This window comes from Mesocricetus auratus, unplaced genomic scaffold (assembly GCF_017639785.1).
Source record: "Mesocricetus auratus isolate SY011 unplaced genomic scaffold, BCM_Maur_2.0 Super-Scaffold_15014, whole genome shotgun sequence".
Classification (NCBI taxonomy): domain Eukaryota; kingdom Metazoa; phylum Chordata; class Mammalia; order Rodentia; family Cricetidae; genus Mesocricetus; species Mesocricetus auratus.
This window is the reverse complement of record NW_024429186.1, coordinates 29,604,766-29,632,042: the sequence shown is the minus strand read 5'-3', so window position 1 is coordinate 29,632,042 and position 27,277 is coordinate 29,604,766. Positions and strand designations below refer to the sequence as shown.

Sequence of the window (27,277 nt, the reverse complement as noted above, 5' to 3'; positions counted from 1 at the left end):
GAACTGAGGAAATACAGGAGGTGAACACAAAGTCATGGCACTGTTCTCAAGGAGGGCATGGGCTCTGAAGATGTATTCAGGTCTCTCTGAGTAGGTGACAGTGAGGGAGGGCGAGCCTTCCAGGTGGAGGGCATAGCATGTGCAGAGACCTGTAGGGGCCTAGGAAGGAGTGACCCGGGGTCTAAGAAAGCCTTCTGGTTGGGACAGAAGGAGGAAGTTTGAAAAGGGAAGCAGATAGGCCCAGCCCTAGTGGGCCTGCTAGGGATTTGAACCATAGACTCCTGGTGAGGTGATTTAAGCAGAGAGAAGTGACACGGTCCAGCTGTGTTTGTGGAGGAGGGTAGATCAGAGGATACAGGAATCTAACTGGATGAGTTGGTTAGGAGGCCAGTGTAGTCTCTGGGTAAATGAAGACAGTGGCTTATATCACGACAGAGCAGGATGGAGATCAGTATCTCTGACTGTCCTGTGCTTTGGATCACACCACTGTGCCCTCATGGAACCATAGTGCAGGCATTTCCTCTCTACTCCTTCTGCAGTTGTTGGGGGTCTAGGGTATTCTATACCCTCTGTGTGCATGTCATGTGTCAGCCCCGCAAAATTGTTTTTATAGTGTTTTAGATGGGGAAGGTAGGCAGAAGGGTATGTGAGCTGGTACATCACAGAATCAAGATCTGAACCTGGTATTCATCAGCACTTGTATTGAAGTCTCCACAGCGCACTGTCCCTCAGGCCTGATTGTCCTGACCAGCTGCTGAACATGTCTCAGAGGCATGCTCACAGTCGCCACACATTGTTCCTGCTGTCCCTGGGCTCTGGGTGTTTGCCACCATTTTACAGGAAGAAAGAAGCTTGGGCATGTAGCTCAGCTGATAGAGTGCTACTTAGCATGCAGGAACCCCTGGCTTTGGTCCTCTGCGTCTCACAGACAGCTCAGTGGTACACGCCTGTGAGCTCAGCACCGGAGAGGTGGAAGAAAGGAAGCTCAGAAGTTCAAGATCAGCCTCAGCTATGTAGTGGGTTTGGGACCCTCCTGGAGTACCTGAGACCTTATCTTCAAAATTAAACCAAACCAAAGCAGCAAACATCTAACCAATAAACTGAAAACAGAAAAGAAAGAAGACCAAACAAGATGATAAAAGGAATATGCTTGATTTGAGTGGAGAGGCCTTTGGGAGAGCCGGGTAGATGATGCCCAGAGTCTGGAACCATCAGCAACTGCAGGAGTTGTACTGGGTTGGCCTCCTCTCAGAAATGTTGCTAAGTTGACCTTGGATTCTGCCGATGGCCTCCCATTTTCTCCCAGCTCAGTAACGTCAGTAGCCAAGGGCTCTGCAGAGCTGACAAGCAGCTCCCTCAGAACTGCAGAGAACATGCTGCGGGCCTTGAAGGTCCACGTGGGCTCGAGCTGTTGTTGCTGTTAGGGTTTTCCTTAGATTCACATTGTGGCTGTGCAGGCAGGATGTCTCACTCTGGATGCTGAGATGAAGAGGGAGAGACTTTGATGTGATGTCCTCTTATTGGTCAGCCAGGGTCTGTGCAGCCATACTGGAGGTCTGCTCAAGGCAGTTTGCTGAGTCCTGGCTAGTTGGAGCTACCCTGATGGCCTTAGGCTGAGGTTCCTTCTAGCTACTCCATTAGCATAGACTGAGACCTTGTCCATCAGACTTGAATGGATGGCAGCTGGAGCCCAGCCGGGTCTGGACTAGGCCAACTCCACAGGAGAGAGCCAGATGTTCCTGGTGCCAATGTCATGGTAATCTTCTTCCCCCTCCCACCAACAACCCTGCTGCGTTGGTCTGTATTAGGTACCCAGGGCATCTTCTCAGCTCTCAGAGAGCTGTCTGGCCCTGGTATTTAGGCCTGCTTAGCTAAGATAGGCTCCTATCCTCATAGAAGCTGGACTGTCCAGGGCCTGGGAGCTGTACTGTGCCTCCGATGATAACATCTTTGAAGCTAAAACTGAGCTGATTTGAATGAGTCTGGGGACCATGGGATGGGATGTTGTGTGTCGGGTCTTGTTAGAAAGCCCATGCCCACTCTACCCTAACATGTGACCTTGAGCAAGTGGCCACGAGGGGCGTCAGGCTAGCCAGGGTGTCAGACAGTGGTATGGCCTGCTAAGATACTGAGTTGAGGCAGGATTCCCCATCCTCTCCAGGGTACCCTGACTCTTGTCATCTTATTTTGGGCCAAATGAGGCTCCTGGCTAGTGCTTAGCCATTTCATGTGGTCTTTTGGAAAAGATGCCTAGCAGCCCTGCTTTCTAGGAAGCCTATAGGCCTGACTTAGGCCTCTATAGACGGTGTCACTCAGTCTTCAAATCCTGAAACCCCTTCTCCTCAAGACAGACAACTGGGGAGTGAATGGCCAGGGTCCCAGAGAGGATGCTGATCTTGTCTGGCTAATGTTTTTCCTCATAAAAGACCATCCTCCTTTACATTCATGTTCTGTCCCTCTGTCTGTTTCTCTCTAAAAAAACTGGAGCAACTTTTTCCCTTATAATTTTTTCCTTTCTAGGTGATCATATCAATATATTTGAATCTCAGACTGATGATAATTTAAAAAAAGCACACAACTAGTCATTTTAAAATTCACCTATTTTACTTTATTGATTTTGCCTACAGAGAGAGAGAGAGAGAGAGAGAGAGAGAGAGAGAGAGAGAGAGAGAGAGAGAGAGAGAGAGAGAGAGCAGGGAATCAAGCCTTAGAAGGGAGACAAGTTTCCATGAGGGACTGGAGGCAGCTGAGGGTCCTGCTTGAATCTAATTGCTGAAAATGCTGCCATTTGTTTCTGCTAATGGTTTTCTGCCAAGAGAGAGGGCTAGGGAATGAGGCAGGTCCTTAGCGATTGGAGGGGAGGGGCAGCATTTATTTCAGCTGCTTGGGGGTGTATAATTCTGCTTTCGGGACAGGGTCTATTTTTCCTTACTATCTATCAGCATAAAGTACTTTCACTGAACACTTTGAATTAAGGTTCCATTTAGAGATACTTTATTCATATTTAATTACAGGCTGCAGCACTGATCTTTAATTACCTTTTTTATAAGTCAGCTAGGAGCATCCACTAGTGATCAATTATTGTGTATGTGTATGCGTGTATGTGTTTGTGTGAGCACGGGAGGGTGGAGGAGTTACTTCTAGTTAGAGAAGGGAGGATGGCTTCACAGATGCTGGGGCTTGGGGTGGGACAGGGCTTTGTCTCATACCTATCCGGTGACTCCTTTGCTTCCAAGGGTGAAACTGAGAGTTTGGTTAACCCCTTCCTGCCAGGGCTGGTTCAGATGCTGAGTTAGCAGCTGGGGTTAGGTGGTATCTTGGGGGCTTCCTCCATCCCTGGGTGAAATAGCAAGCCTGGCTTCCTCTCGTTGTCGATGTGGATCTGCTTGCCCCAGCCCTTTCCTTCCTCCACTTCGCTGTGGGGAGTTCTTGGCAGCTGTTCTTGTCACACAGCCCTCGAGATGCCATGCCACTCTGGTTGCGATGACTCTGCAGTGTCCCCGCAGTGGCACAGGTTTGAAACAGGTTGTCCTTCTCAGAGAAGGAGGTGATGTTCCCTGGGCCAGGCAAAGGCTAAGGTTAGGGAATAAGGTCACAGGAAGATTGGGCAAGGTCCACAGCTCTGCCTTGAGAAATGGTCTCCTTGGTGGTCCTCCAGACGTTACTAGTCTCTAGAGGGATCTCATTATGCAGCAGCAAAAGCTCTGCTTCATACTGTTCCTGAGTCCATGTTCCAATAAGGGGGCAAAGAGGGGATAAGACCCCCAATTTCCATGTCTTTAAGGGGCCCTGGGCGTGTGTCTTCCTTCCCTCAGTCACCTCATGATGTTAGAGCCCCTTCAGTTGTCTCTGTCACAAAACTTTGCTCAAATTGACCCAGGCAAGCAGGCAAACAAGCAGAAAAGTATTGAGGGATGGTTACATCAAGGGACTAAAACTAACCAGGATTTGTTTCCCATTTCTTGACTCGGCTTTCTTTGTTTCTATTCTGTGACCCTTGGCCTTCCCAGAGTTGTGTTTTTCTTCTCAGGTTCAACAGAAAGTACATCTTCTCCCACTGCTTAAACAGATGCAGAAAAATTGAGTCTGACTGGGCTAGTCGGGCACATGTCCACTTCTGAGCCAGTTGGGGTGGTTGTGACTGCTGAGGGTTCCGGCAGGCCAGGTTGAGACCTCTCCTGGAGTAACAGGTGGGCTCTGCCCAGGTAAAGTTCAGACATAGTATATACTTGCCCCATTCTGGACAGCAGTTCATTGGAGTGTTTGTGTTGGTGGCACTGTGGGAATGGGAAGGCCGAGCAATTTCAAAGGGGAAGGCTAGGTTGATTCTGCTCTCAGCAGGGACTTGTTTGACACTGACTGGTCCCATCCCTGTACAAATTGCAGGGGCACAGCAGTGGCCAGAGTCGCAACCCCCCAGCTCCCTCAGCACATGGGGAAAGCGGTTACACTGTTCTCCCATCCCACGACCAAGTCCATGACGAAAGTTCTTGTGCTTAGAGCCCCAGCGTGAGTAGATAACACAAGAGACTCAGGAAGCCTCAAACTCACAGAGCAGGGAAAGGCAGGTGTGTTGTTGGGGAACAAGGAGATTAAACACAAGGATGGGGAGAAACCCTCCAATGGAGGGCTGTCTCTCATGACCAGCATTTGAGACCCTTCCCCAATGCCGGGGCCTTGTCCTCTGCAGAATGTTGACAAATGCAATGAAGTTTAGTGGAAGGTATAGGAATCGCGGCAGGGAGGAGGGAACCATTTGTGACGTAAAATTGACAGGGAGATCCTGACAAACAGAATTGGGATGGTAGCTGTGGGGCGTTTGGCATCTCAGGTTTGAGGAGAGAAAGGGGCAGGACAAGGTGTTTGGAAGTGGGGACAAAAGCAGGAATTGGGCAGGAAAGAGGACTGGATTGACCTTGAGTGGGCGTCTGCGGGGAAGCAGAGGCAAGTGATGAATTACAGTAAATATACTAGTGTGTGTTTGTCTGCAAAAATAGCCAAGCTTTCTGGAACTCTGAGGCTGTGAAGAGCCTTAAAGAAATGGAGAGGATTTGAACCACAGCCTTTGCCAATCTTTAGAAAAGTTTCGGGGGGGAGGGGTGTCTTTTTCCATCTAGTAGGATATTTGTCTCTGGACCGTGTGGTGGTGACCAACTGTCAGAAAGAACCAATATGGCAGTTCTGAAAGAAAAGCGAGGAAGGAAGAAAGCAGGAGAAGATGCAAGAGTAAGGGTGCACTTTCTACTTCATGCTGAGAGAAACTGAGGCACAGAAGCAGCAAGGGGAATCCCAGAGACTCACTTTAGGTCTCCGGCAGCCCTGGGATCCCGCTAGGGTGTGGCCAGGTCAGCAGTGGCTCAGAAACCCATGTTGAGGCTGCTGCTCAGGCAAAGGCAATTGGTGACCATGATTCGAAGCCTCCAGCTTAAGATCCCTGAGCCCTCTAGCTTTGTGGGATCGGAGCGTCTTCATCAGGTCTGTGAGCTGCTCTGGCCCCAGTTCTGCTAGCTCTGTGTGATCTCAGTCACCTCATGATGTTAGAGCCCCTTCAGTTGTCTCTGTCACAAAACTTTGTGTGAAGGTGCAGCAGACTCAGCGATGAGTCGTTCAACGGGCAGATGATACGAAGTCTTTCTTTGGCTGTTGATGGGGGCTTACAGGGCTCCTGTGCAAACACGCCCTTCACGTGTATCTGCTGTGGGATACTGAACACTTCTGGCTCATCGTCTCTCTGGCTCCCCCCACCCTCCCTGAATTAGGCCACCTTCTTCTCAGTTACGCTGTTTTCTTTTACTCCGGACAGATCCAGGATTTGTTCCTGAGCTTCGATGACACCCCTCTGGGGGCAGCCTCCCTGGCCCAGGTCCATAAGGCAGTGCTGCACGATGGCCGGACAGTGGCAGTGAAAGTCCAGCATCCGAAGGTCCGGGCTCAGAGCTCCAAGGACATTCTCCTGATGGAGGTGGGTGCTCCCCCTTTCTCTTACCCGGTGTTTCTCAGGAGCCAGACGGCCTCGTAGACAGTTACTCAGGCTGGTGGGTGGACTGCGGCCTCTGAGGAGCAGAGTGGGGGAGGAGAGCTGAGGCACGACCAAGGCTGTGTCATAAGAACTTGGACTCACACCCTGGTAAGGTTGGTCAGTTCTTGATTTGTCCTGGAAATGCTCCTGGGGTATGTCTCAGAACACGACGAACAGTTGATGGGGTTGAGCTGACTCAGGGGCCCTGAGTCATGGCGAGAGATGCAGTGGAAATGAAAGGAACCAAAGGTGGTCTCCTCGGGGGTAGGCAAAGTTGCATCATAATGGATTAGATTTTAGCATAAGAAAGTATGTGATAAGCCAAGGCACAGAAAAAATGGAGTGCAGATCATGTAGAAATAATTATGCAGATGGCTCACTTGCTTATATGACATTTGCCTTGAATTAAGAAACTTACATTCTTGCAAATGGCCCCAGGGAAGTCCCAAGAGGGCTGTGTGCTCCTGGAATCTTCTATACATATGTCCACCAATGGAGGGAGCCTGTGTGTTCCTATTATTGGAGAAGAAGCCAGTACTCCTACAGGGAGGTCAACAGTCTGTTGTCCCACATGCCCCTCTCCATCTCTCCTCCTTTCCTTCTTAATCTAGTCTCAACCAAGGTCTCTTCTCACTGTGTATTACACGGGTGCTGAGGGCATGTTAATAAATGAGCTCTGTCCCCACCCTCACGTCTAGCACAGGAGACTGCTGACACACAGCCATCAAGTGGGAACCTGAACTCTTAGCCACAGGAAGGCACTGTGCCAGGATGCACAAGTTGGCAAGAGGGCTTCCCTGCAGCGTTAGTGTTCTTGTGGACTTGGAGGACTCATGAGACTGCTGGCCAGCGCATGGATAGCCCAGCACGTGGGAGGGCCATGAGGCTTGTAGGAGCAGAGGGACCTTGGAGAATCCCCAAGGAGTGGGAGTAAGACTGGGAAGACAGACAGACAGGACAAGAGAGGACCCTTACCCCAGGCTCCGGTGTGGAACAGTAGCCACAGTCAGCAATGACATACTTGTGGGACTGACAACATCTGATTGTCTCGGTATTCAGTGGTGGAGCCATTTAAGAATCCTAATCAGGCGACTGTCAGGATCAGATAAGCACTGGAAATAAACGTGTGTTGGCAGTCAGGAGAATGCACTGGGAAAGCACAAAGTCTGTGTAGTCAGGAGACTACTTGAAGGGCTACAGTGTGAGGGAAGCAAAGTATGAAGGGAGACATTGTCATGGGGGTAGAGGAGGAGTCATCTGGACTTTGTGGCCAGCTCTTCAAGGGGAGGGGCCAAGGAGGAGGTTTCTGGTGTAAGTGATTACCATGAGGTATCTTTGCCTATGTATATCAGCTAGAGTCCAGTTGAGGAAAAAGAAATTGCTCTAGGCTGCAAAAGTAATAAGTATATGAGGTTCCAGAAGCATATTGGAATGGGAACATTGTTGAAGCCATTTTGGAGAATAGTTTCCCAGAATTACTTAGCATTGCCTAGTGGAAGGCCAAACCAGGAAGGCACTGAAAAGGGTATTTGGGGCTGGGGGATCTTAGAATTGTTACAACGAGCAGCTATGAAGGTGTGAAGGGTGAAGGAGAACTGATACCCAAGGAAGTGAGGGCACAGTATAAAATTCTCCCATCCAGTGTTCAATCATGGGCGGCTGGGGAGACTTAGTCCAAAGTGTAGACTTCAATGCACCTGGGACATGAGTAGGCTTTCCTCAGCAGATGGGGAAGGGATATGGGAGACTGAACAGAGAGACATGACTAAGAAGTCCAGAAGGACATTCAAGAGAATGGGCACCAAGAACAGAAAAAGACATTGGCCTTGATAGGTCTTTGCTTTGGACATAGAAGGCAGTAAGGCTGAGCATAGATGAGTGTGTGGGGCCCTGGAGAGGGGTGGGAAGGTAGGCAGCAGAGTGTGTACCAGCCTGATAGCCTCTATTTTTTCTCTGCTGTAGGAGGCCAGACCATCTGCCAAAAATGAGAGGGTAGGAGGTGGCATTGGAGGCTTGAGGGGGTGAAGGTTTAGAATAGCTGCTGCGTGTCTGTTAGAGAGAGTGGATGGGCTGATGGATCAGGACTACAGAGTGGCCTTGATCCTGTGCTGCCTAAAACCTAAGGTTTTAGAGAAGAGTCTCTAAAGACATGGTCACAAGCAGGGGAGAACATGGGCCAGGAAGGGTCCATGGGTTTCTGATGGCTCTAGAGTCAGGTAAGAGCCTACCTTTGCCCAGCATAGGTTTCATAGCCCCCTGGGCCAGGAGGAGAGCAGTAACTTTGCTCTGTTCAGATCCTCAATAGCTCCTTAAGGAATGGTGGCCATAAAGTCAGTGGCGATAAGAACAGTATTAAGGTCTGGCATCTTCCTTCCTGAGGTTAGCATCAGATGCTTTTGTTGGGACATACGCTTGAAGAGTCCTCTGCAGAGCACACAGTGCCCTCCTGGCAGTGACTGGGAGGGCTAGGGTTAGGATCACAGGATGGCCTGATGCTGCTACCCACACAAGCCATCAGCAGCAGAAGCGGGACCAGGTTGGGTCCTTGGTGGTAAGGTTCTGTCATGGTTACCTTTCTCTACTGAGAAACCCAAATAGAAAGCTTTTGTTGTTTGACACTTGAAATTAGTTTTTTTTTTTTATCCCCAAGTCCAGATCTAAGTGGTATCTTTGTTTTAGGGATGGCAGCCCTAGGAAGGTGCTTAAGCATCCATGGCGGGAAGAGAATGGTTTATTTCTAGGGGACATTAAGGTCACTTTAGGTACCAGAAACTTGTGGGCAGGTGTAGGCTTTTCTGCATAGACTGCTGGGTTTCCTTCCACGACAATTCCAGGTTTTGGGCACCTTCAGGCTTGCTTCTTACTGTTGGAAGGGCAATCTGATTAAAGTAATTCCTACTAAACAGAGAGGGACTGATGGGCTTAGTCTCTGGATATTTGCTGTTTTAGGAAGGCAAGCTTATAAATATACCATACATCTCATCCTCTGATAGAGGGCATAGAGGCTTCATGGACTGAGAGTTTTGAGAGTGAAGATGCGAAGACTATGGGCTGTCCCAGCTAGGATGCTTTTGGTTGACATAATTAGAGTATCCATGGAGAGATGAGGCAGATGGGATACCCGTATCTTCTCAGGTGTGGAAGCACCTGTCCCAGTTGTTCCAACGTTGACTAACCTGGTACTCATTGTGGTTTGTAAGGACCAAGGTTCTTCCCAACTTTAGCTGGCCATTAGCTTCTTCAGCTTCCTGGCTTCTCCTAACAGTATTCCTCATGGGCACCCAACAGCTGCACAGCTCTGGTGTAATCCAGATGCCAAAGACTTGCTCTTTCTCCCTTATATTCTTTTCAGTGTCAGCTTCTTAGCGAAGCCTGGCTTCCCTGATAGACAGGAGGATGTGCTAGTATCATCTTAGCCAGAAAGATGGATGGGAGAGGTGGCTCCTGGGTTGGTCCCCAGGAACATGTGCCACCCTAGGATTCAGTGTTTTGTTTTGTTTTTTGGCAAATCAGGGCATACCCTTGGGGTTGGGTGGGGACTGTCTGGGACAGAGTGTAGCAAGATGCCACAGAAAGAGAAGTCACTCAGAGCACAGCACCTGACAATCTGATGACACCAGTGACTTTGTGCAGAAGAGAGAGGCTCAGCCAGGGACACTTTTCAGCTTTGTCATTATCACCTGATATTGTCCCCTGAGCAGTTGGGGTAACTTCACTTCTAAATGCACAGCTAGGGACGCTTATTGATTTGTGTGGCTGCTCAGAGCCAGACTAATTGGGCCCCGGGATTGGAACAGTGATTCAGCAGGAAGGACTGAGGGGATGGGCACTATCTTTCCCCCTGCTGGCCAGTGCTGTAGTTCTTTCCTATGCAAGGTGGTGGGAATTCAGCAGACCATATATACTGCCATGGTCACTGCCGGAGCAGAGTGGGACTTGGTGGGCTCTGAGCTGGCACTGAATCCTTCATCTCCAGTTCTCACGGCACCACCCTATGTCATTGTCCCCCCTCCATACCCATTGTCTATAGAGCTTCTGAAGCTGATGGAGAACAGCTCTTGCTCTGTCACCCCTAGGGATCTAAGTCATGGCCGATGCCGGGCCATGCATATGCCATGGTCCCCAAGTGGTCTGATGCATTGAGGCAGAGCTTTCCGGCCTGAGTGCCAATGTCTGATCTATTGCTTGATGGCACTTGGCCTTTCCCAAGGGTCTTTTAAAGAAGTGACTGGTGACAGTTCTGTTCTTAACTTTTTAAGTAGCATTTTTCCAGTGTCTGTCATCTTGTTGCTTTTCTAAATGTGCTGATTGAACAGTGGGTGGCTAGGTAATTCCTGGATTGGCACAGAATCCAACAGCCGATTTTAGTTAAAAGAAACAGATACATAACTAACTATGCGGGGATGTAAGCCATCCCCATGGACAGTGTGTTCACTGTGTACTTTCTGACCGTCCATCCTCGTCGGCACCCATCTTTACCAGCTCAGTTCAGTGTGGGCCTTGTCTCTGTGCGCTGGCTTCCCCTACGCGATATCTACCTTATGGTGTTTAATAGCAGTAACGTCCGCTGTGCTTTGCCGATGACACAGCTCTTTCTGTGCCTCCCCGCGTGTCCTATTTGTATTAACTCGCACTGTCTCCTAAGAGGCAGGACTCTAGAAAGGAGGGAGGAAAACCTGGGTCCAGATTCTTCCCAGGCAGCTAGAAGCTGTTTCAGGCTGCTCAGGTCTCCCAGAAGCACTTTCCTTCTTTGTAAAGTGGGCAGGGCGATTAGATGAGAGCGTGTCTGCAAAGTTCTGTGTAGCGTAGAGCTGGCACATCGTGGACACTAAGCGATGAGTGCTTTCGTTTTTTTATAAATAAATGTCACTGTGACCGAGCATGGAACTGCACGACTTTGATTCCAGCACTCTGGAGGCAGAGGTAGGAGGATCTCTGTGAGTTTTGGGCTAACCCGGTCTATGTAGCTAGCTCTAGTACACCCAGGACTATATAGAGAGAGAGACCCTGTTTTCAAAAACCCAGTAAAAACTGGTACTTGTTTTCAAACTTCCGCATTACTGTTTTTTCCATTGTATTTTTGTATGTCTCAAGATTGATTTTTCTCTATTGTGAGGCAATTACTATATAGGAAAATAATTTCATTACCTATATTTTCCTTTTTTGAGATAGATTTGTAGCCCAGGCTGTTTGTGAACTCAGAGCAACCCTGCCTCAGCCGCCCTCATGCTGGCATCACCAGGCATGGGCCACGGTGTCTTGCTCCATTTTGATTATCCCGCCTTGAAGGAGACATTAGCTACCCACTGCTCCTTGATTGATAAGGCTCCAGATTTGGAAGCGGATTCTCAGTTACTCTGTGGTTCTCTGGAATTCAGAGGTAACCCTTTTCCGACCCAAGTCTCCAAAACAAAACCTAGCCCATTCCCGTCACTCAACCGTGAATGTAACTGTCTGGAGGAGAAGCTGAATACTTTGAAATATTCATGTGTTCATTTGCTTATTCACTTTTTCATTCATCTGAGTGTCCAATAAACATCTGCAAGCGTTGAGTAAGTGCTGGCTGCCGGTGGAAACACTGGCTGCTGGGAGGGTTTTATGGAGAAAGTGCATTTTGGGGAAAAAAATTGAAAAGGCAAACAGAAGACACCACCTGCTTTATTTTAGTCAGTTGCATCTGTTGTCAAAAAGAAACCAAAATGAATCTACTTAGGTCTGGCTCTCAGATGGATGTGTGTGGGCTTAGAGGTGAAGTAGGGCTTTCTTTACTCTCATAAGCCAGGAAAAGTGAGAGAAGCAGCAGCCAAACCCCATGTACCCCATGACTCTCCCCTTCCTCCTCTTCACCTAGGGAGAGTTAGAGGTTGGTGAGCCCCTACCCCTCGAGTTAGGGGCAAAATTGTGCACTTCCTGGGCTTCATACCTGACCTCAGAATTTCAAGTTGGCCACCCCACATAGGGAGATGGTGACCTGCTGTACCCACGAAATGAATGACTTCTCTAAAATAAAAAGTATGTGTTGGTGTGCATGTGTGTGTGTGTGTGTGTGTGTGTGTGTGTGTGTGTGTGTGTGTTTGTGCATGTATGCTTCTGTCTTAGTTAGGATTTTTTATTGTTGTGAAGACACCATGAGCACGGCAACTCTTATAAACATTTATTTGGGGTGACTTGCTTACAGTTTCAGTGGTTTAGCCCATTATCATCATGGTGGCATGCAGGCAGACGTGGTACTGGATAAGTAGTTGAGAGTCCTACGTTTGCAGGCAACAGGAAGTTGACTGAGTGTCACATTGAGCAGTATCCTGAGCATAGGAAACCTCAAAGCCTATCCCCACAATGATACACTTTCTCCAACAAGGCTGTGTGTGTGTGTGTGTGTGTGTGTGTGTGTGTGTGTGTGTGTGTGTGTGTTTGTGGTGTGTGTGAATATAGGTGCCTGTATGCCGTGGCATCGTGTACAGGTCAGAAGACAACTCTCGGGTCAGGGTCTCCTCTTCCACTGCGATTTTGGGGACTGAACTCAAATCATCAAGATGTGCAGTTAGTTGAATTTACCCTCTGGGCCATCTCACTGGCCTGCAAACCACTAAGTCTGAAAGACAGAGACTCCCTTTATGCAGTTTGATTTTTCATGTTTTTCAGGTGTCTGTAGCTCGCTTACCCACAGCCAACCACAGTCAGTTCAGCACAAGAAGATTTTGAGACTGCATCTGTATAACTTTTATTACAGTATATTACCATAACTACTTATTTTTCTTACTCTCTTGCTATGCTTCATTATGAGTTAGAAGCCTTTATGAATAGGAAAGAACAGTAAATAAAGGGCTTGGTATCATCTGTAGTTTTGGATGCTCTCAGGGTTTTTGTATTCTCCCCTGGTAAGAGGGCCTGCAGGACCCACCACCCACAGAATGACTTGGAACCCAGTAAAGGTTCGGGGTTATGAACTAATGCACTAATTAGTTATTAGCAATGAATATTAATAAAGTGTCTGCCTTTGTGATGAATGGCATAGAGTATTAATGGTGACCAATAGCATTAGAAATGACTAATTATATAAATGATTAGTGATGGAAAAAATCTTTAAAATGCCTTTCAGTATGCTTGGATATTAAGGATAATTAAAAATTTCACAAATAGCATGGACATACAGAAAGCAGTGAGTGACGGCTGCTTGGTCAGCAGCTTCCCCTGGTACAGACGTGTGTAGGCTGTAGGTACCTACCTCCCTATGTGTACCCGACTGGTCCAAGAGGTCAAGTCCTGATTGCACAAGTACTGTGCTGCTTTCCTGCACCTCTAGGCAAGGCCCAGCATTCAGACTTCAGCAAAACGCCCTGAGTTTTGTTGTCTATTTGTTTCTGAACTTGGACCAGAGACAGGAATTCAGCTGTTTTTGGTGACCCTGGTGCCCCAGGCTGGGCTTAGGTCTAGGACAGCCACTCGTATTTTTGTGTACTTGCTCTATCCTCACTTCAGTGACAGCTGAGGGCCGTCTGAAGACACCTGATGAGATGTGGTGCCTGGAGGCTGTTAAGTTCAGGTGCCTGGGTCTGATGCACGGTACCCTGGCCACTGTGGTCACCGCCCCCTTCTTGTTTCATGCGACACAAACAGAAACAACAAATGAAGCCAGTTGGTATAAGGTCACAGGTCTAGCCCATGAGTGACCGGACAAGACTGAAAAGAAATTAGACATTGTCCCAATGTAATTAAAAATGGTGTTGTTAGAAATTGACCATAGTAACCCGATGTGATGGTTCTTAGAATGGCACCTGGTACATCACAGAGATCACAAGGTTTTAAAACAAAGCAGCAAATGCCTTTTAGGTGATGTTTTCTCGTAGATTTTTGAATTTTCTTTTTCTCCCATGTGTCTAATATAGTGTGAATAGCCTGAGACCAGCAGAAACAGAGGCATGGAACCAGCCTGTCAGTGGGGGCTCAGTTGAGTCCTTCGGGGGATTGAATAGGGAAGGTGGGGAGCGAGAGGGATGCTGACACTGAGTCCCCACACCTGTGGGGGTGGGGTATGTGCCTGGCTCCTCTCACTGGGTTCTTGTCCTCTGCCTCTGATCATCATCGAGCTCACATCATCAAACTCAAACCCAGTAGCCAGATAAAACTTCCAATCGCCCATCTCATTATCTCACCACTCAAGAATCCACGGTGAACCCAAGTGTCACAATTCTTCTTTTAACAAACTAATTTATTTAACTTTATTTTATGTGCATTGGTGTAAAGGTGTCAGATCCTTTGGAACTGGAGTTACAGACAGTTGTGAGCTGCTATGTGGGTGCTGGGAATTGAATCTCAGTCCATAGAAGAATGGTCGATGCTCTTAACTGCTGAGCCATCTCCCCAGCCCCCAAGTGTCAAAATTCTATGTTTTTCATCTAGATGGACAAGCCTCTGTCTTACGTCTCTTTATTCCAATTATTTTAATCATGAATGGTCTTATTTTATGCAGACAACAGAAAATAATGCAGGGTTAGAATATCCCTTATCAAAAATGCTAGGGACCAGGAGTGTTTTAGGCTTTTTTGAATTACGGAATTTTGCACCTATATAACGAGGCATCTTGGGGATGGTTCCATGTCTATGGACAGAATTCATTTGTGTCTCATATGCATTTTACACTGGTAGCCTGAAGGTAATTTTATATACTAACTTCAGTGCTCTTGCATTTTGAATGTAGCCTGTCACGAGGTCTGGTGTGGGAGTCTCCATTTGTGATGTCATTCGAGCATTCAGGAAGTTTCAGATCTTGGGACATTTCTGAGTTCAGAACTTTGAGTCAGGCATGTTCATCCTGTATGTTAACTGCCTCAGCTCCAGCCCTGCAGCTAAAGAAATTGAAAGTGACTGCTACGGCTGAGCACCTCTCTACTCTTCATAACAGGTGGAGAACAACTCTGGGCTAGGGATTTGGGTCAGCTGTTGAGGGCTTGTCTACCTACCATGTGCAAGGTCCTAAGTTTAGTCTCTAGACCCCCAAACAAACAAACAACAACAAAATAAGAGCAAATATGGGAGTAGCCATAGCACGATTTATGGAAACTTGTCTTGATCAAGGCCTTGGGAGCCTGGTAGACCCACCTGGAACTGATCTCAGGCTTCCTTGCTGGGCAGATTTGGAAAAATCATCGGAACTCTCAGAGCCTTGATTAGTGACATGACATGTACCTACATGTCTCCCATAATTGTGTGGATTCAGAGAAACATTAGTGTTCAGTGCAGTGCTGGGTACCCAGCCAGGAAGCACCTAGCCAACAGTCGTCAAGGTTACTTCTGGCTGCTGTTAGCCTCTCATCAACTTGGACTTGGTACAGTTACAGTGACAGAGTCCAGGAGAACAGTTTCCCCTCCTACGTGTCCTCTAGGGGAGACCCAGGCAGTGGGTAGGAAGTGTACCTTCCTTTCTTGCCATCATGGGCTGACTGACAGGTTCCTTGGTGGATTTCAGGTGCTTGTCCTGGCTGTGAAGCAACTCTTCCCCAATTTTGAATTCATGTGGTTGGTGGATGAAGCCAAGAAGAATCTGCCTCTTGAGTTGGACTTCCTGAATGAAGGGAAGAATGCAGAGAAAGTGGCCCACATGCTTAAGGACTTTGACTTCTTAAAGGTAGGATGGCAGGGACTTCTCTTTGCCAAAGTTTCTTACTTAAGGTAAGCGATTAGTAATTGAAGACCCATGATAAAGCCCTTGAAGGCAATTTCCAAAAGAATGACCCCATGGTATGGCTGTTGACCTGCCACTCAAGTAAACTGACCTGTTCACTGCATAATTGATACAGAGTACCCCTGTGGGACTGTGTGCTGTGGCCTCTGTCTCCGTAGAGCATGGAGTGATAATGGTGACAGTGACAGTGATAGCCAACATAACAGCATTTGGATCCTGTTCCAAAGATACTTATTGCATTTGCTCATGTGATACACAGTTCTGTTACAAGTGTTCCTAGCCATCACTGCAATGTGCAGAACTATACAACAGAGAACCCAGGGCTCTTGAGAGAAACAGGCCTGGGGTACAATACCCCAAAACCTCAACGATGCAGACACAGGGCCTCAAACATGCGCCCACTTGCATGTCACATTTTTCTTACTCCTTTTCCTGTTGTCTTGATCTCTTGCTGTGGTAGGCACTGTAGGTTGGCCCCTGCTCTAGAAACTTCCCACTTAATGGGAGCAAGCAGACCCATGTGCTGTCTGTCTTACAAAGTGTTTTGCACACAATGGACACTTACCTTCCTTTTGGTGGTTTCCCATGAGGAAGTGCTTAATCTTCCTAGGACAAAGAGCTCAGAGGGCTTCCAAAAAGTGCTGACTGTGAGTGTGTTAGTGTATCAGGTACTATTGCGCTGACTGTGCTGACGCATCCTGGTGGTGGCCTCTTCCAGCCCATGCCCGTATACAGCTGCATCTTAGGTAGAGTTGTAGTTCTAGCCCAGCCTCTCTGACTGTGTCAGCTGCTCACCTCAGAGTTCCTACCACCTTTTACCTGGCAGAGGTGCCCCTCAGTGCCAGAGTGCTGAGCTAGACACCCAACAATCTCCTCCAGGGTTTCCATGGAAACAGCAGAATCATCTCCTGGCTGGAGCCAGCTAGCAACTGCCAGACCAAGACATGTAATAACAATAACAACAACACAGATTTTTGAAACAAGGATGCCAAATTGGTAAATAATTTACATACTGATCTGACCCACGGCTGCCAGAACTCACATACCATTCCTAAGACAATGGAGGAACGGAAGAAGGCTCCCGAGTAATTAATTTTGCCTAAGCACATCATAAGCAGGAAGCAAATTTTGCGCTGCAAACCCAGCTCAGCTTTTAAAACTGTAGATAGATTGCTCTTGCACGCTGGCACCCCATCGCAACATCTGTGCGTAATTAAGCCTCAGCAAAGAGTTTGCCTCTCATGTGCGAGGCCTCTTCTGGTGCTTAAGGGCTGGGGAGGTCTAATAACCTCGACCCTGCACAGTGAATCTCTGGGCTTCAGCCCATCACTGAATAAATGATAGGAGGCCGGAAAAAGGTGAAGGGCAGCCAGACTGAACAGTATGGATCTGAGCATGCATGGGACAGGGCTGTGCCAGGCAGTGAGGCTTGCGATTGACCTGAGGCATAGTTGGGGACAGACAGGAAGGGAGAAGCTGTCTAAGCATAGGTTTGGAGCTGGGAGACATAAGAGCATGCCTACGGATAGAGTGGGACCAAGAGTGGGTTGCATCCTGCAGGGTCATGCCAGAGTGTCTCTGCATGAGGTCAGGAGCCTGAGGGATATGTGTACTTTTGGAGAAATGTCATAGCTTATTAGACTCTCAGATGAGTAACACGTATGATAACAGCTGACCTTTTAATGTGTTAGATACTCCTAGAAGTGTTGCGTATGTATTTCCTCTTTAATCCTTAACAGCCCCACAGTGTCGTTTTAAACCCCATGTCATCAGTGGGGAAGCAGAAATCCCCTGTGATCAAATCATCAGCCTAGGATTATGCAGTGAACCAGCAAGGGGCAGAAGCAGGGTTAGGGCGGAGAGAGCCATGGCTTAAAGCCTGCACATCAAACTGCCTCTGTAGTACTTCTTGGAAAAATTTCTGAATCACAGATACACGCAAGTTTGCATGAGTGTATAGCATTGACTCAGCCCTGAGATGGACCTGGAGACCCTCATGAGTCACTGTGTAGCCATCACAGGACAGCCAGTGTTTGACCAGCAGGTCAGCATCCGGTGTCTCCATGCCAACGGTTAGTAAGGTGAAGCAGCTTCCTCCGTGACCATCAACACCATCTTACTGGGGGTGCACTCAGATGCAGAGAGACTATGCATGTGTCCGTAGTCAATACAGCAAGTAGGAGGCTGAGCTGTGTTCTGCCTGGCCAGACTGACTGCAGAAGGAATATACCCTGGGGGATAGCTGAGGGTCTAGACAAGCCACAGCATGTGGGCAAAGCAGAAGTTGAAGGCCAGACCCCACCACGAGGCCAAGCTCACTCAAGGTCTTGGAACTTTTCATAAACTGCTTCTTGGGGTTGGGATGATCTTGATGTGGGAACAGGTAGAGCCCTCAGGTGGGCTTCTATGGGGCTGTATTGTATGACATAGACCATAGGTCAGGCTCTCCCATAGGCCAGTGGTGAGCTGCCTCTTAGAGCTTGATGTCTTTATTGCTGCCCACCTATGTTTGTCTCTCTTTTCTTCCTAAAAGGAGGAAGTGGATGGGCAGTGATGAGATGTAGCCATTTGGGGACTTGAGGGCTAAGTCATGCAGTTGGCTGCTTTGTGATTTTTTTTTTTTTGGCCATTTTCATGTGTTAATCCATTCCATTTTATAGCTCCGAGTAGCTGAGGAAAAGGGCCGGTGATTATCAGACTGGAGTGGTCACGTTACAGGGATGAAGGAATGGGAGGGAGCGGCCCCAGTTTAGCCCTGCCCCTGCAGCCCAGAGAGCCTGCAGTCTTGGGCTGTCACTCCGCCCTTGGTGCTCTCCTGGCTGTCCTCCAAATGGCCCAGCAGATCCTGCTGGGGCTTTGGCCTAATGTTTACTGAGCTCCAGGGCCCACTGCCAAGCTCAGGTTTCCAAATCAATGGAAGAACTTAACCCCCAAGTAACGTGCCTTTCCTCTGGAGACCAGGGACAACTCTACCAACAGACATGTACTTGTTTTGAGTTGACAACGATGTCAAAACAACCAAAGAGACACAGATTTCTTGATCAGCCTAGTTTTCCAAATGGTGAAAACCTAGCTTAGGCTCATGGGGGTCCCAGCACAAGGACTTCACTTGTCTGAGTAGCTCCACCCCTTGCAGGACCCCTCACCAGGGAAGGAAACTGGGGTGGGATGGGGCACGAGGAGGAAAGAGAATGATTGACAGTACGGCTGTCTCAGAAGAACTATGAGAAGTACGTAGCTGGACGTGAGGGCTGTCTAGATGAGTCTTGGGGACGGATGAGCAAGGACTCAGTCTCCAGAACACTTGAAGTCATCACCCTCGAAAGGAAATAGTTTGCCAATATTTTGGAGAACATGTTGAAAGCATCAGGGCTTTGGAGGTACTGACTGTATCACTTGCTTAACGTGGCATCATGTAGCCTGTGTTGTCCTCTGACCCCTTGCTGTTCCTGAGGAAACCTGTTCTCTTTTGCTTTTAGGAGTTTTCAGAGTTGCAGAGGGTAGGAATGTGACTATTAGCTTATAATTTGTTTGCAAATAACTGAAAGCCAATCCAACAAAAATTTTTTTGATGGTTATCCTTCGGGCTGGAGAGATGGCTTGGCAGTTAAGAGCATGCACTGTTCTTCCAGAGAACCCGAGTTGGTCTCCCAGCACCCTCATTAAGCAGCTCACAACTGCCTGCAACACCAGCTCAGGGGGATGCGATGCCTTGGACACCTGTATTCATGGGCACATACCCCCTCCCCGTACATATCATTAAAAATAAGTTACAAAGTGTTTATTGTCTTTATGAAGTGGGAAGCAGTTGTCTGCTGATGGAATTTAGCAGTCTGACAACATCAGGGCTGGTACCTGTGATTATTCTCTGAGTTGTTGTTGTTTAACCCCTTATGGTTACAAGATAGTGGCAACTGTTTCAAGAGTCACATTTGTTCTCAGGGTGGGAGTGAAAGAGAATAATAGTGCCACAGTATCCTTTTATGAAGAGAAAGTAATCCTTTCCCGAATCCTCTAACCAACCGCTGCTTATATTTGATAGGCACAGACTACATCACATGACCACCTACTATAGTGCAGGCAGGGAAAGGGTTTAAGTTTCCCATGTGTGGGGAAGAGGAAGATGGGTAATAGGCATTGGGTTAAGATCCAGTGTTGTCTGCCATAGGAGGCTGGTAGGAAACTAGCAGAAAACAGAATGTATGGTTTGGTTCAACTCAGTCCATTGCTTCAATGTATCTGTCTCCCAGGTGCTAACACTGTAGCAGAGTTAGGTCCCTGCAAGAGTCTGGTAGAGGGAGTCGCAGAACAAAACAGCCCTGTGTAACACTGGTGTTAGCTATGTGTGTAACACTGACCATGGTACCTGATGGAAACAACCTCAGGAAGGAAAGCTTTGTTCTGGCTTTCATCTTCAGAGGGTTTCACTTCATCATGGTGGTGAAGTCATTGTGGAGCTTGTGACTTAGAAGGGTGTATTAGATGTTCTTTCCATCATAGGGGACCAGAAAACAGAACTTCCAGATACAGGGCCTGAGCTCCTGTACCAAAGGCCTGATTCTACTAGGGCCTTCTTCCACCAGCCAGGACCCACCTCCTAAACGTTCCCAAACCTCTCAAAGTAACACCCCCTGCTGGGGACCAGGCCTTCAAAGCATGATGAGCCTGTGGTGGGCGTTTCCAATTGAGTCTTAACAGCAGCAGCTTCCAGGTTGGCAGGAAACACTTGGCGCTCAAGTACGCATATCTGTTATAGTGTCTGGCTTGCAGCAAGACGGAGTGGGGGTAAGGGTGGGAGGGGAGTGGTGTGGAAGGTAGGAGTTTAGGGGAGCAGTGGTGGGGGATCAGGATGCTGCTCCCAGCTTCATGAAAAGGGCCTGTGAGGGAGTTCTGCTGTAACGGCCACCTGGCTGAGGCCGTCTGCCTAATTGTCACCCCGGCTTTCCTCTCTGGCAGTGGCTCCATTCCAAAACAGTATGCACCAAGTGTCCGGCTCCCGGCACTTGACTAGAAGCCAGCCCTGACCACAGCCTCTGACGTGACCCACCTTTTCCTTCTCCAGGTCCCCCAGATCTACTGGGAGCTGTCCACCAAGAGGGTGCTCCTGATGGAGTTCGTGGAGGGGGGGCAGGTCAACGACAGGGCCTACATGGAGAAGAACCATATCAATGTGAACGAGGTGAGGCGGGGTTAGTGCTGGGGCGGAGTGTGGTCGGGACTGCTTGGCTAGGCCTGGGGCTCTGAGGCCCTAAGAGCCTGGTCCACGGCCTTTAACAGACTTATGTGTCCTTCAGGGAGGGTCCTGCTAGGCTTCCCCATCCAGTCCTGGGCTATCATGGCAAGCCTCTCAGGGCACAAGGCTGCTGCTGGCTTCTTTTCTCAAGCAGGGAAGACCATACAGCTGGGCAGCGGTGCCCAGTCAGGGACAGACAGCCTCTCTGTCTCTTTGGTGCCTGTTTATCAGCTGCCACCCTGCCCTCCTGGGTCACCACCCAGGACTCAAGGTGGGGAACAAAGGACTGCAACAGTCATCTGGATCAGATTCCCAGACCAAGGGAGACGATGAAGTGGTGACTTTACCCCCGTTCCCCTGGGATCAGGGAAACTGGCTGGTGGCTCAGGTTCTGTATTCAGGGTTTGGCTTCTTGGTCACCCCAGGGTCCTTAGAAAAGAGGAAGCTGCGCTTTTTCACCTCCACACCCACTGTTAGTGCAGTCCCATGCAAGCGCAGGGTCTGGCTACTCAGGGTGCCCAGGCTAGAGTCAGACGTCATCTGCTCCATCCGCAGTGGGGATTATAACCAGGATTAGAAGCCAGGTCCTTTCTCCTTCACCTCTCCATCTCTCTCCCATGTGGGTCTACAGTAGAACTTGCAGCCACTTGGATGATGACTGCATCAGTAACCATTCCAGGAAATTGGCAGCACTCTGGGAACTTCCATGCTCCCCTTGCCTTCAGCTCCTAGGGTGGTGCCTAGGTGGATCACAGAGTCTGGCTAAAGTGGGGTACTGGGGCCCTGCTGGGAGGCCACCTCCACAATCTCTCTAAAAGGGAGTAGAGCTAATCAGGAGATCCAGCATCTTTGTACTTGTGTCTTCACTGGCCTCTCTTTCTACCAGAGAGGGGCTCCCCCTCACCCATTCATTTCTTCAGATCCTGCAAGCTAAGACTGTAATGGCATCTTGTCAGAGGTGGCTCTGATTTTCCAAGACGAGTTTAAACACAGAAACATGTGCTCTGATATTGTGGCTTGTTTGTGACTGAACCAGCTGGAGAGCAGTAGACTCTGGGCCCTCTCAGCCCGGGGCCCTTTTGCTCCTGACACCATTTTTCCTATATGTGTGGGAAAAGCCAGTATCCGGGCAGATAGACCTTAATAGACATCCTGAATTTTCAAGAGTGAAACAAGCCAGACTTACCTCTCAGTTTTCTTAGTGGAGGTGATGGACCAGTTGACTTCTAACCAAGGATCCTTTCTATATGAATATTTAATATAGACAAGTAACTCAGTGGCTTAGTGAGCACTGACTCAGGATGATTCCGGAGCCGTCTATTTCAGAACCTTTAGGGGAGCTTGTTTGTGTAGCTATTCAGATTCCTGGGAACCGCCCCAGGGTACACATGAGGATCTGGGGAGGGGAGGCTTGCAGAGTCTCCAGATGGATCCATGGAAGCCCTCACCCCAGTATAAAGTCCTTGAGCTATAAGTGTTCTCCTGCCATTTGTACCTGCAACACACGTGGCCCTACCTAGGTGTGTTCACCTTCTAGGAGCCAGCAGCCTATGAGGGCTCCTGTTTCTGTCCCTGAGCCTGGCACCATAAGCATCCAGGTATTTGCCAGGAACTTTAAGAGCTGGTGGCAGCAATTGTCACTGATCTCATTAAAAGCCAAGGTTGTACAGGCATCTTCGCAGGCAGGTGTGGCTTCTTGTAGCCATAGAAGGATTATCGATTGTAAGACCTTTATCGAAGGTTAATTGGATTTCAGTGAGTGTGGGTTGAAGACCCTGCCTGGGTTGAGGCCTGGCTTAATTGGCATGAAATTAGCCAAGAGGAAGGTCCTACAGGGCAGCAGGGACAGATGCAGGAGACCTGGTGGGCAGACATCACCTGCCTACGAAGACTGATTGGATCCAGGGGCTCTGGAGAGATGCCAGCCAGGTACTTCCTTGGGGAGAGAGCCAGTTGGAAAAGAGGGCTATAGTTGCATGGTCTTGGATTGAACCCTGGTCCTTAGGATCCCCAGGTGGAGGTCGAGGAGGAGGACTATGGAGACTGTCTCCTCATTCTCCAGGGAGCAAACTTCTGTTAGACTGGGAATGGATTTAGGACTTAGCTGAAATCATTAAAACCTTCTACTAATCTTCTCTTTTAGGACCCTCAGAACCTGTTTGTAGAGACGCCATGTACTGAGCCTCCTTGGAGCTGAGATCATAGGCACAGAGCACCTGTAGCTGGCTCAGGGCCCCTAGACTTTGTCCTGTCACCAGCTGTCCCCAGGCCAAGTCTCTGCTGTCTCATGCTGGCTTCTATGGTTACCCCTTCTGCTTTTCTTGAGATGGGGGTGTCTCCTTTTCTGTCCCTTTGAAGTCAGAGTCACTTTCCAGTACGATTTTGAGTACCTACTATGTACAGGCATGCCCATGTGTGCGTGCTAGCATAGGAATGTGACAGAGTCAAGCATGGGGCTTCCAAGAGACCCGGTTCTGGTCAGGATGGGTACCTGGGATTGTCTGGCTCTGCCATTCATTGCTCTGGCACCCTAGAGTGAAGGACTTGAGATAGGAGTCCAAGTCCTTTTTGCTATGGGGTAGGTGCCATCATGTGAGATTTTTTGGGGGGTGTATGTGTGGTAACCAACAGTTCTCTCTCTTTTTTAATTAAAAGATTTTTTTTTCATTTTACATACCAACCCCAGTTCCGCCTCCCTCCCCCCCTTCCCATGCCCCATCCACTCCTCAGAGGGAATAAGGCCTTCCTTGGGGAGTCTACAAAGTCTGGCATACCAAGTTGAGCTAGGTCCAAGCCCCTCCCCCCTGTATCAAGGCTGAGCAAGGTATCCCACTGTAGGGAATGCGCTCAAAAAAAAAAAAAAACCCAGTTTATTTACCCAGGATAGGTCTTGGTCCCATTGCCAGGGGTCTCCCTAACAGATGAAGTCACTTAACTGTTACCCACATTCAGAGAGCCTAGTTCGGTCCCATGCGGGTTCCCCAGCTGTCAGTGAAGAGTCCACGAGCTCCCACTAGCTCGAGTCAACAGTCTCTGTGGGTTTTCCCCATCATGACCTTGACCCCCCTGCCCTCTTCATATGATCCCCCCCTCCCTCTCTTCAGCTGAACTCCAGGAGCTCAGCTCAGTGATTGACTGTAGGTCACTGTGTCTACTTCCGTCAGCTACTGGATGTAGGTTCTACATCATGTGAGATTTATGAGCAACAGGACCATGAAAACATCTTCTATAATTCATAATCCACAAGGGTCTTATTACTGACTGAGGTCTCTCTTCTTCTGTAGCGTCTTTGAGAGCCCTCCTTCCCTCTTGTCCCCTTTCTGTAGCCTGTGGCTTTGGATCTACTGGCATGCAGTGCCGTGGATTCAGAGAAGCCAGGCTGAAGTTCTGCCTTTCCCTTGATTACCGTTGTTCCTGTTGCCACCCTGTGTGGACAGAATCATTCCAACCACCTGGCCCTTCTGGCAGGCTGGCACCTGAAGATGCTGGAGACCCAGTTCCTGGAATCATTAGGAGGAAAACAGTTTCTTCTCTCTAATCCCCATCACTCTTGGGTGCTCATGCTGTTAGGGGTGGGGATCCTAGGTAGTTCCTGAGGATTTGTTTTCTCACAGCAGAGGTACTGGTTGGGCCAAAGGAATTTTCTGGAGTCACTGCTGGCTCTAACTGTCATTTGTCAGCGGTTCTGTTGTGGGGTTGCTATTAGGAACGCTGACTTCCCTGTGTGCAGTAGATGGTGGGTGACCTGAAGGGCTTTCGACAACTGAAGCACAGTGCTGAACCTGGTGTATACGCTCAGTACACAAGGACACTGGAACCCCAGCTCTCTGATTTTCCTGGCATGACAATGTCTGTTCAAGGGAGGGGAGAATCCTTTTCCTGGCCTTTCACATTGACCAAGGCAATCTGTGTGTGGGGTGAGTTGTCACCCTAGAAATGAGATTCCAGATGACAACAGCAGTTCCTTCCCCTCACACGTGTTCTTAATGGCAATGATCCCTGGGACTCACTTTTGCCACTTTCTGGACTTGGGATGACTGGCAGGGCATCTCTGGTGCTTATGTCTGGTTCTCATGTTAAGCCTGGTAAGGCCTGATTAAAGAAGCGGTATTGGTTTTCTTTTTGTGAGAAAATACTTGCTGTTGTTAGAGAAGTAACTTGAGGAAGCGTTTATTTTGGCTCATGGTTTCGAAAGGTTACATCCATCATGGCTCTGTCTGTGGAGGGAGGGGCCACGACACAGTGGGTCTTCATATGGCCAGAGATCAAAAGAGCAGAGGTCTCAGGCAGAACCAGGGCCAGATATCACCTGAAAGGACCTACTTTCACCAGCCAGGACCCACATTCTCAAAACTCAGTCACCTTCCAAATAGTGCCACAAGCGGGGGAACCAGGCACTGAAAGCATCAGCCCGTGGCGGCGTTCAAGACTGAAGTCTTAACGGGAGACTTTCGGAGTGCCACCGTCAGATCCACGCCTCAGTTTCCTGTGACCCACTGGCACTTCTGTTCCTGGCCTCACTACCACTGTGTGAGGCTGAGGAGTTCACAGCATCTGGGCGTTCAGGGACATCATCTCACAGCTTGCTCATCCAAGATCTCTGTGTGTCATGAGTTCATTGACTTCGGCACTGGGCAGCACTGGGCAGCTGGGGCGGTCTGCACTTTCTATATCTCAATGTCTGTTCCTGGTGACAGGAGGAGGGTGATGGTGATATGCCCCAGGCAGCAGGCTGGTCTATCTGGAGAATCTGGCAGACTCTGAGGACAGATGTCACAACAGCAGCCTCCCGTTTCTCTCGAAGACATTGGCCTTGCTTTGGAGACAGCCCCACCCAGGAACGTACATAGACTTTTCCTTGGGGGTAGGAATGAATTAATTCACACAATTATAGACCAATTAAGCTACTTTCAGCCAATTCAGGCCTTGAGAAAAGTCCCAAAATAACTCCTTGATTTAAATATTATTTACTCAATTAATTCTTTACTCAGCCTTTTTATGGAGTTCTGTTTTTTCCCCCTCTTCCCTACTGCTAGAGAATGAAGGTTTTTGCAATTAGTGAAATCACGTTTGAGTGGCATGTTCCCTTCACACAGTACAATTCAGATTTCTCAATGACTTTTTAGTAGAGAGCACTGTCCTGTGTCCTGTGTTCTGTGCCAGGACTGGGGGAGTCACTCAGCCAGGATCTCCTCCTGACTTCATTTTCTTCAGACAGATAGTACCTCAGAAGTCGGCCTCAGGGAAGCTCTCCCTGGAGTGGCAAGGCAGGTGGACTGACCATTGGGCACCTGTTCTCCAGAGCCAGGTCACATGACAGATCAACATCACTGACAGCTGAGCAAGTGATCAGGCTTCTTCCTGTCTTTTAATCCCCACCTCCCCACCCCTGCAGCCATTTCCTGCAGAGAATGGCTAAGCATCTGGAGCAGGGCCTGGACTGCTCTAAAAATCGTGTGGGGACCATACAGCTGCAGATGGGGCAAAGGCAGCACTGGGACGTGATGGTCTGTCCCTCGGTAGATGATGTATCTAAAATAACATGGAAGAAAAAAGAGAGGGGCTCAGGGATATTGATTGACCTTGCTCCTGGGATGCCACCAGCCCAGCGGAGGCCTGGGGCTTCTCCAGGACCCTGAATACCTGTGTTGGTAGGAAGGGCTGGCTGCCCTGTGGAAAGACTGATTCCCAGAGAGGTGTCAGCCTAGTTCTGCAAGCTGCAAAGAAAATTCACCCAAAACTAAGAAAACAGAGCTACAAGAGTGCCACGCCCTTTCAAAGTCATTCAGCCAGCACTGTGTCAGTTTCAACCCCCCTTCCCCGAGGGGTTTTTAATATCTAGGGAAACGTACTTTTCTTTGTTATCTACAATTTTGAGCTCAGCCTGAAGTCATGCATCAGCTTGCAGCTCTTTCTCAGTTGAGATGCAAATAGTTTCTGCCCAGTAGAAAAGATAACCCTGAAGGTTGACTTTTTTTTTTCTTAAGATCCCAGAGGACAATGAATAGTTCTCATTTCATTCAGGAATTCTTTCTTCCTGTGTACGTGCTCCTCCTCACAGTTGTCTTTGAAGTATGTCTGCCATCGCACCTGCTTCCTAACTGTTGAGTTGAAAGCCTCGGACACTTCTTTCTCCATGTGTTTGTGAACTGTGCTTCTAACCTGATAGTTACACTTAGGAACAGGTACGCATTTTTATTCGTGTCTAAAAAACCTCAGCAATGACATTTGTGTGTCCAACACGGAGTAATGGCTTTCTCCTGGGTAATGGTATGTGACTTTGAATTGTGAAGTTGTCCTGTGAGGAGGTCGAACAGATGGCGTTAGTCCCACATAACTGCTA

General features: G+C 48.7%; 1 protein-coding gene across 4 annotated transcripts in view; it reads left to right on the top strand.

Annotated features, from left to right (window-relative positions):
* The window catches only part of Adck1 (aarF domain containing kinase 1), a 95,197-nt gene that overhangs the window by 58,340 nt on the left and 9,580 nt on the right, over positions 1-27,277 (top strand). For all 4 annotated transcript variants that reach the window (XM_013123539.3, XM_005083993.4, XM_013123538.2 and 1 more), the window contains 3 exons: positions 5,804-5,962; positions 15,486-15,644; positions 20,764-20,880. In XM_013123539.3, the coding sequence (XP_012978993.1) occupies positions 5,804-5,962; positions 15,486-15,644; positions 20,764-20,880 (435 nt within the window). The remainder of the gene's footprint in view (positions 1-5,803; positions 5,963-15,485; positions 15,645-20,763; positions 20,881-27,277) is intronic.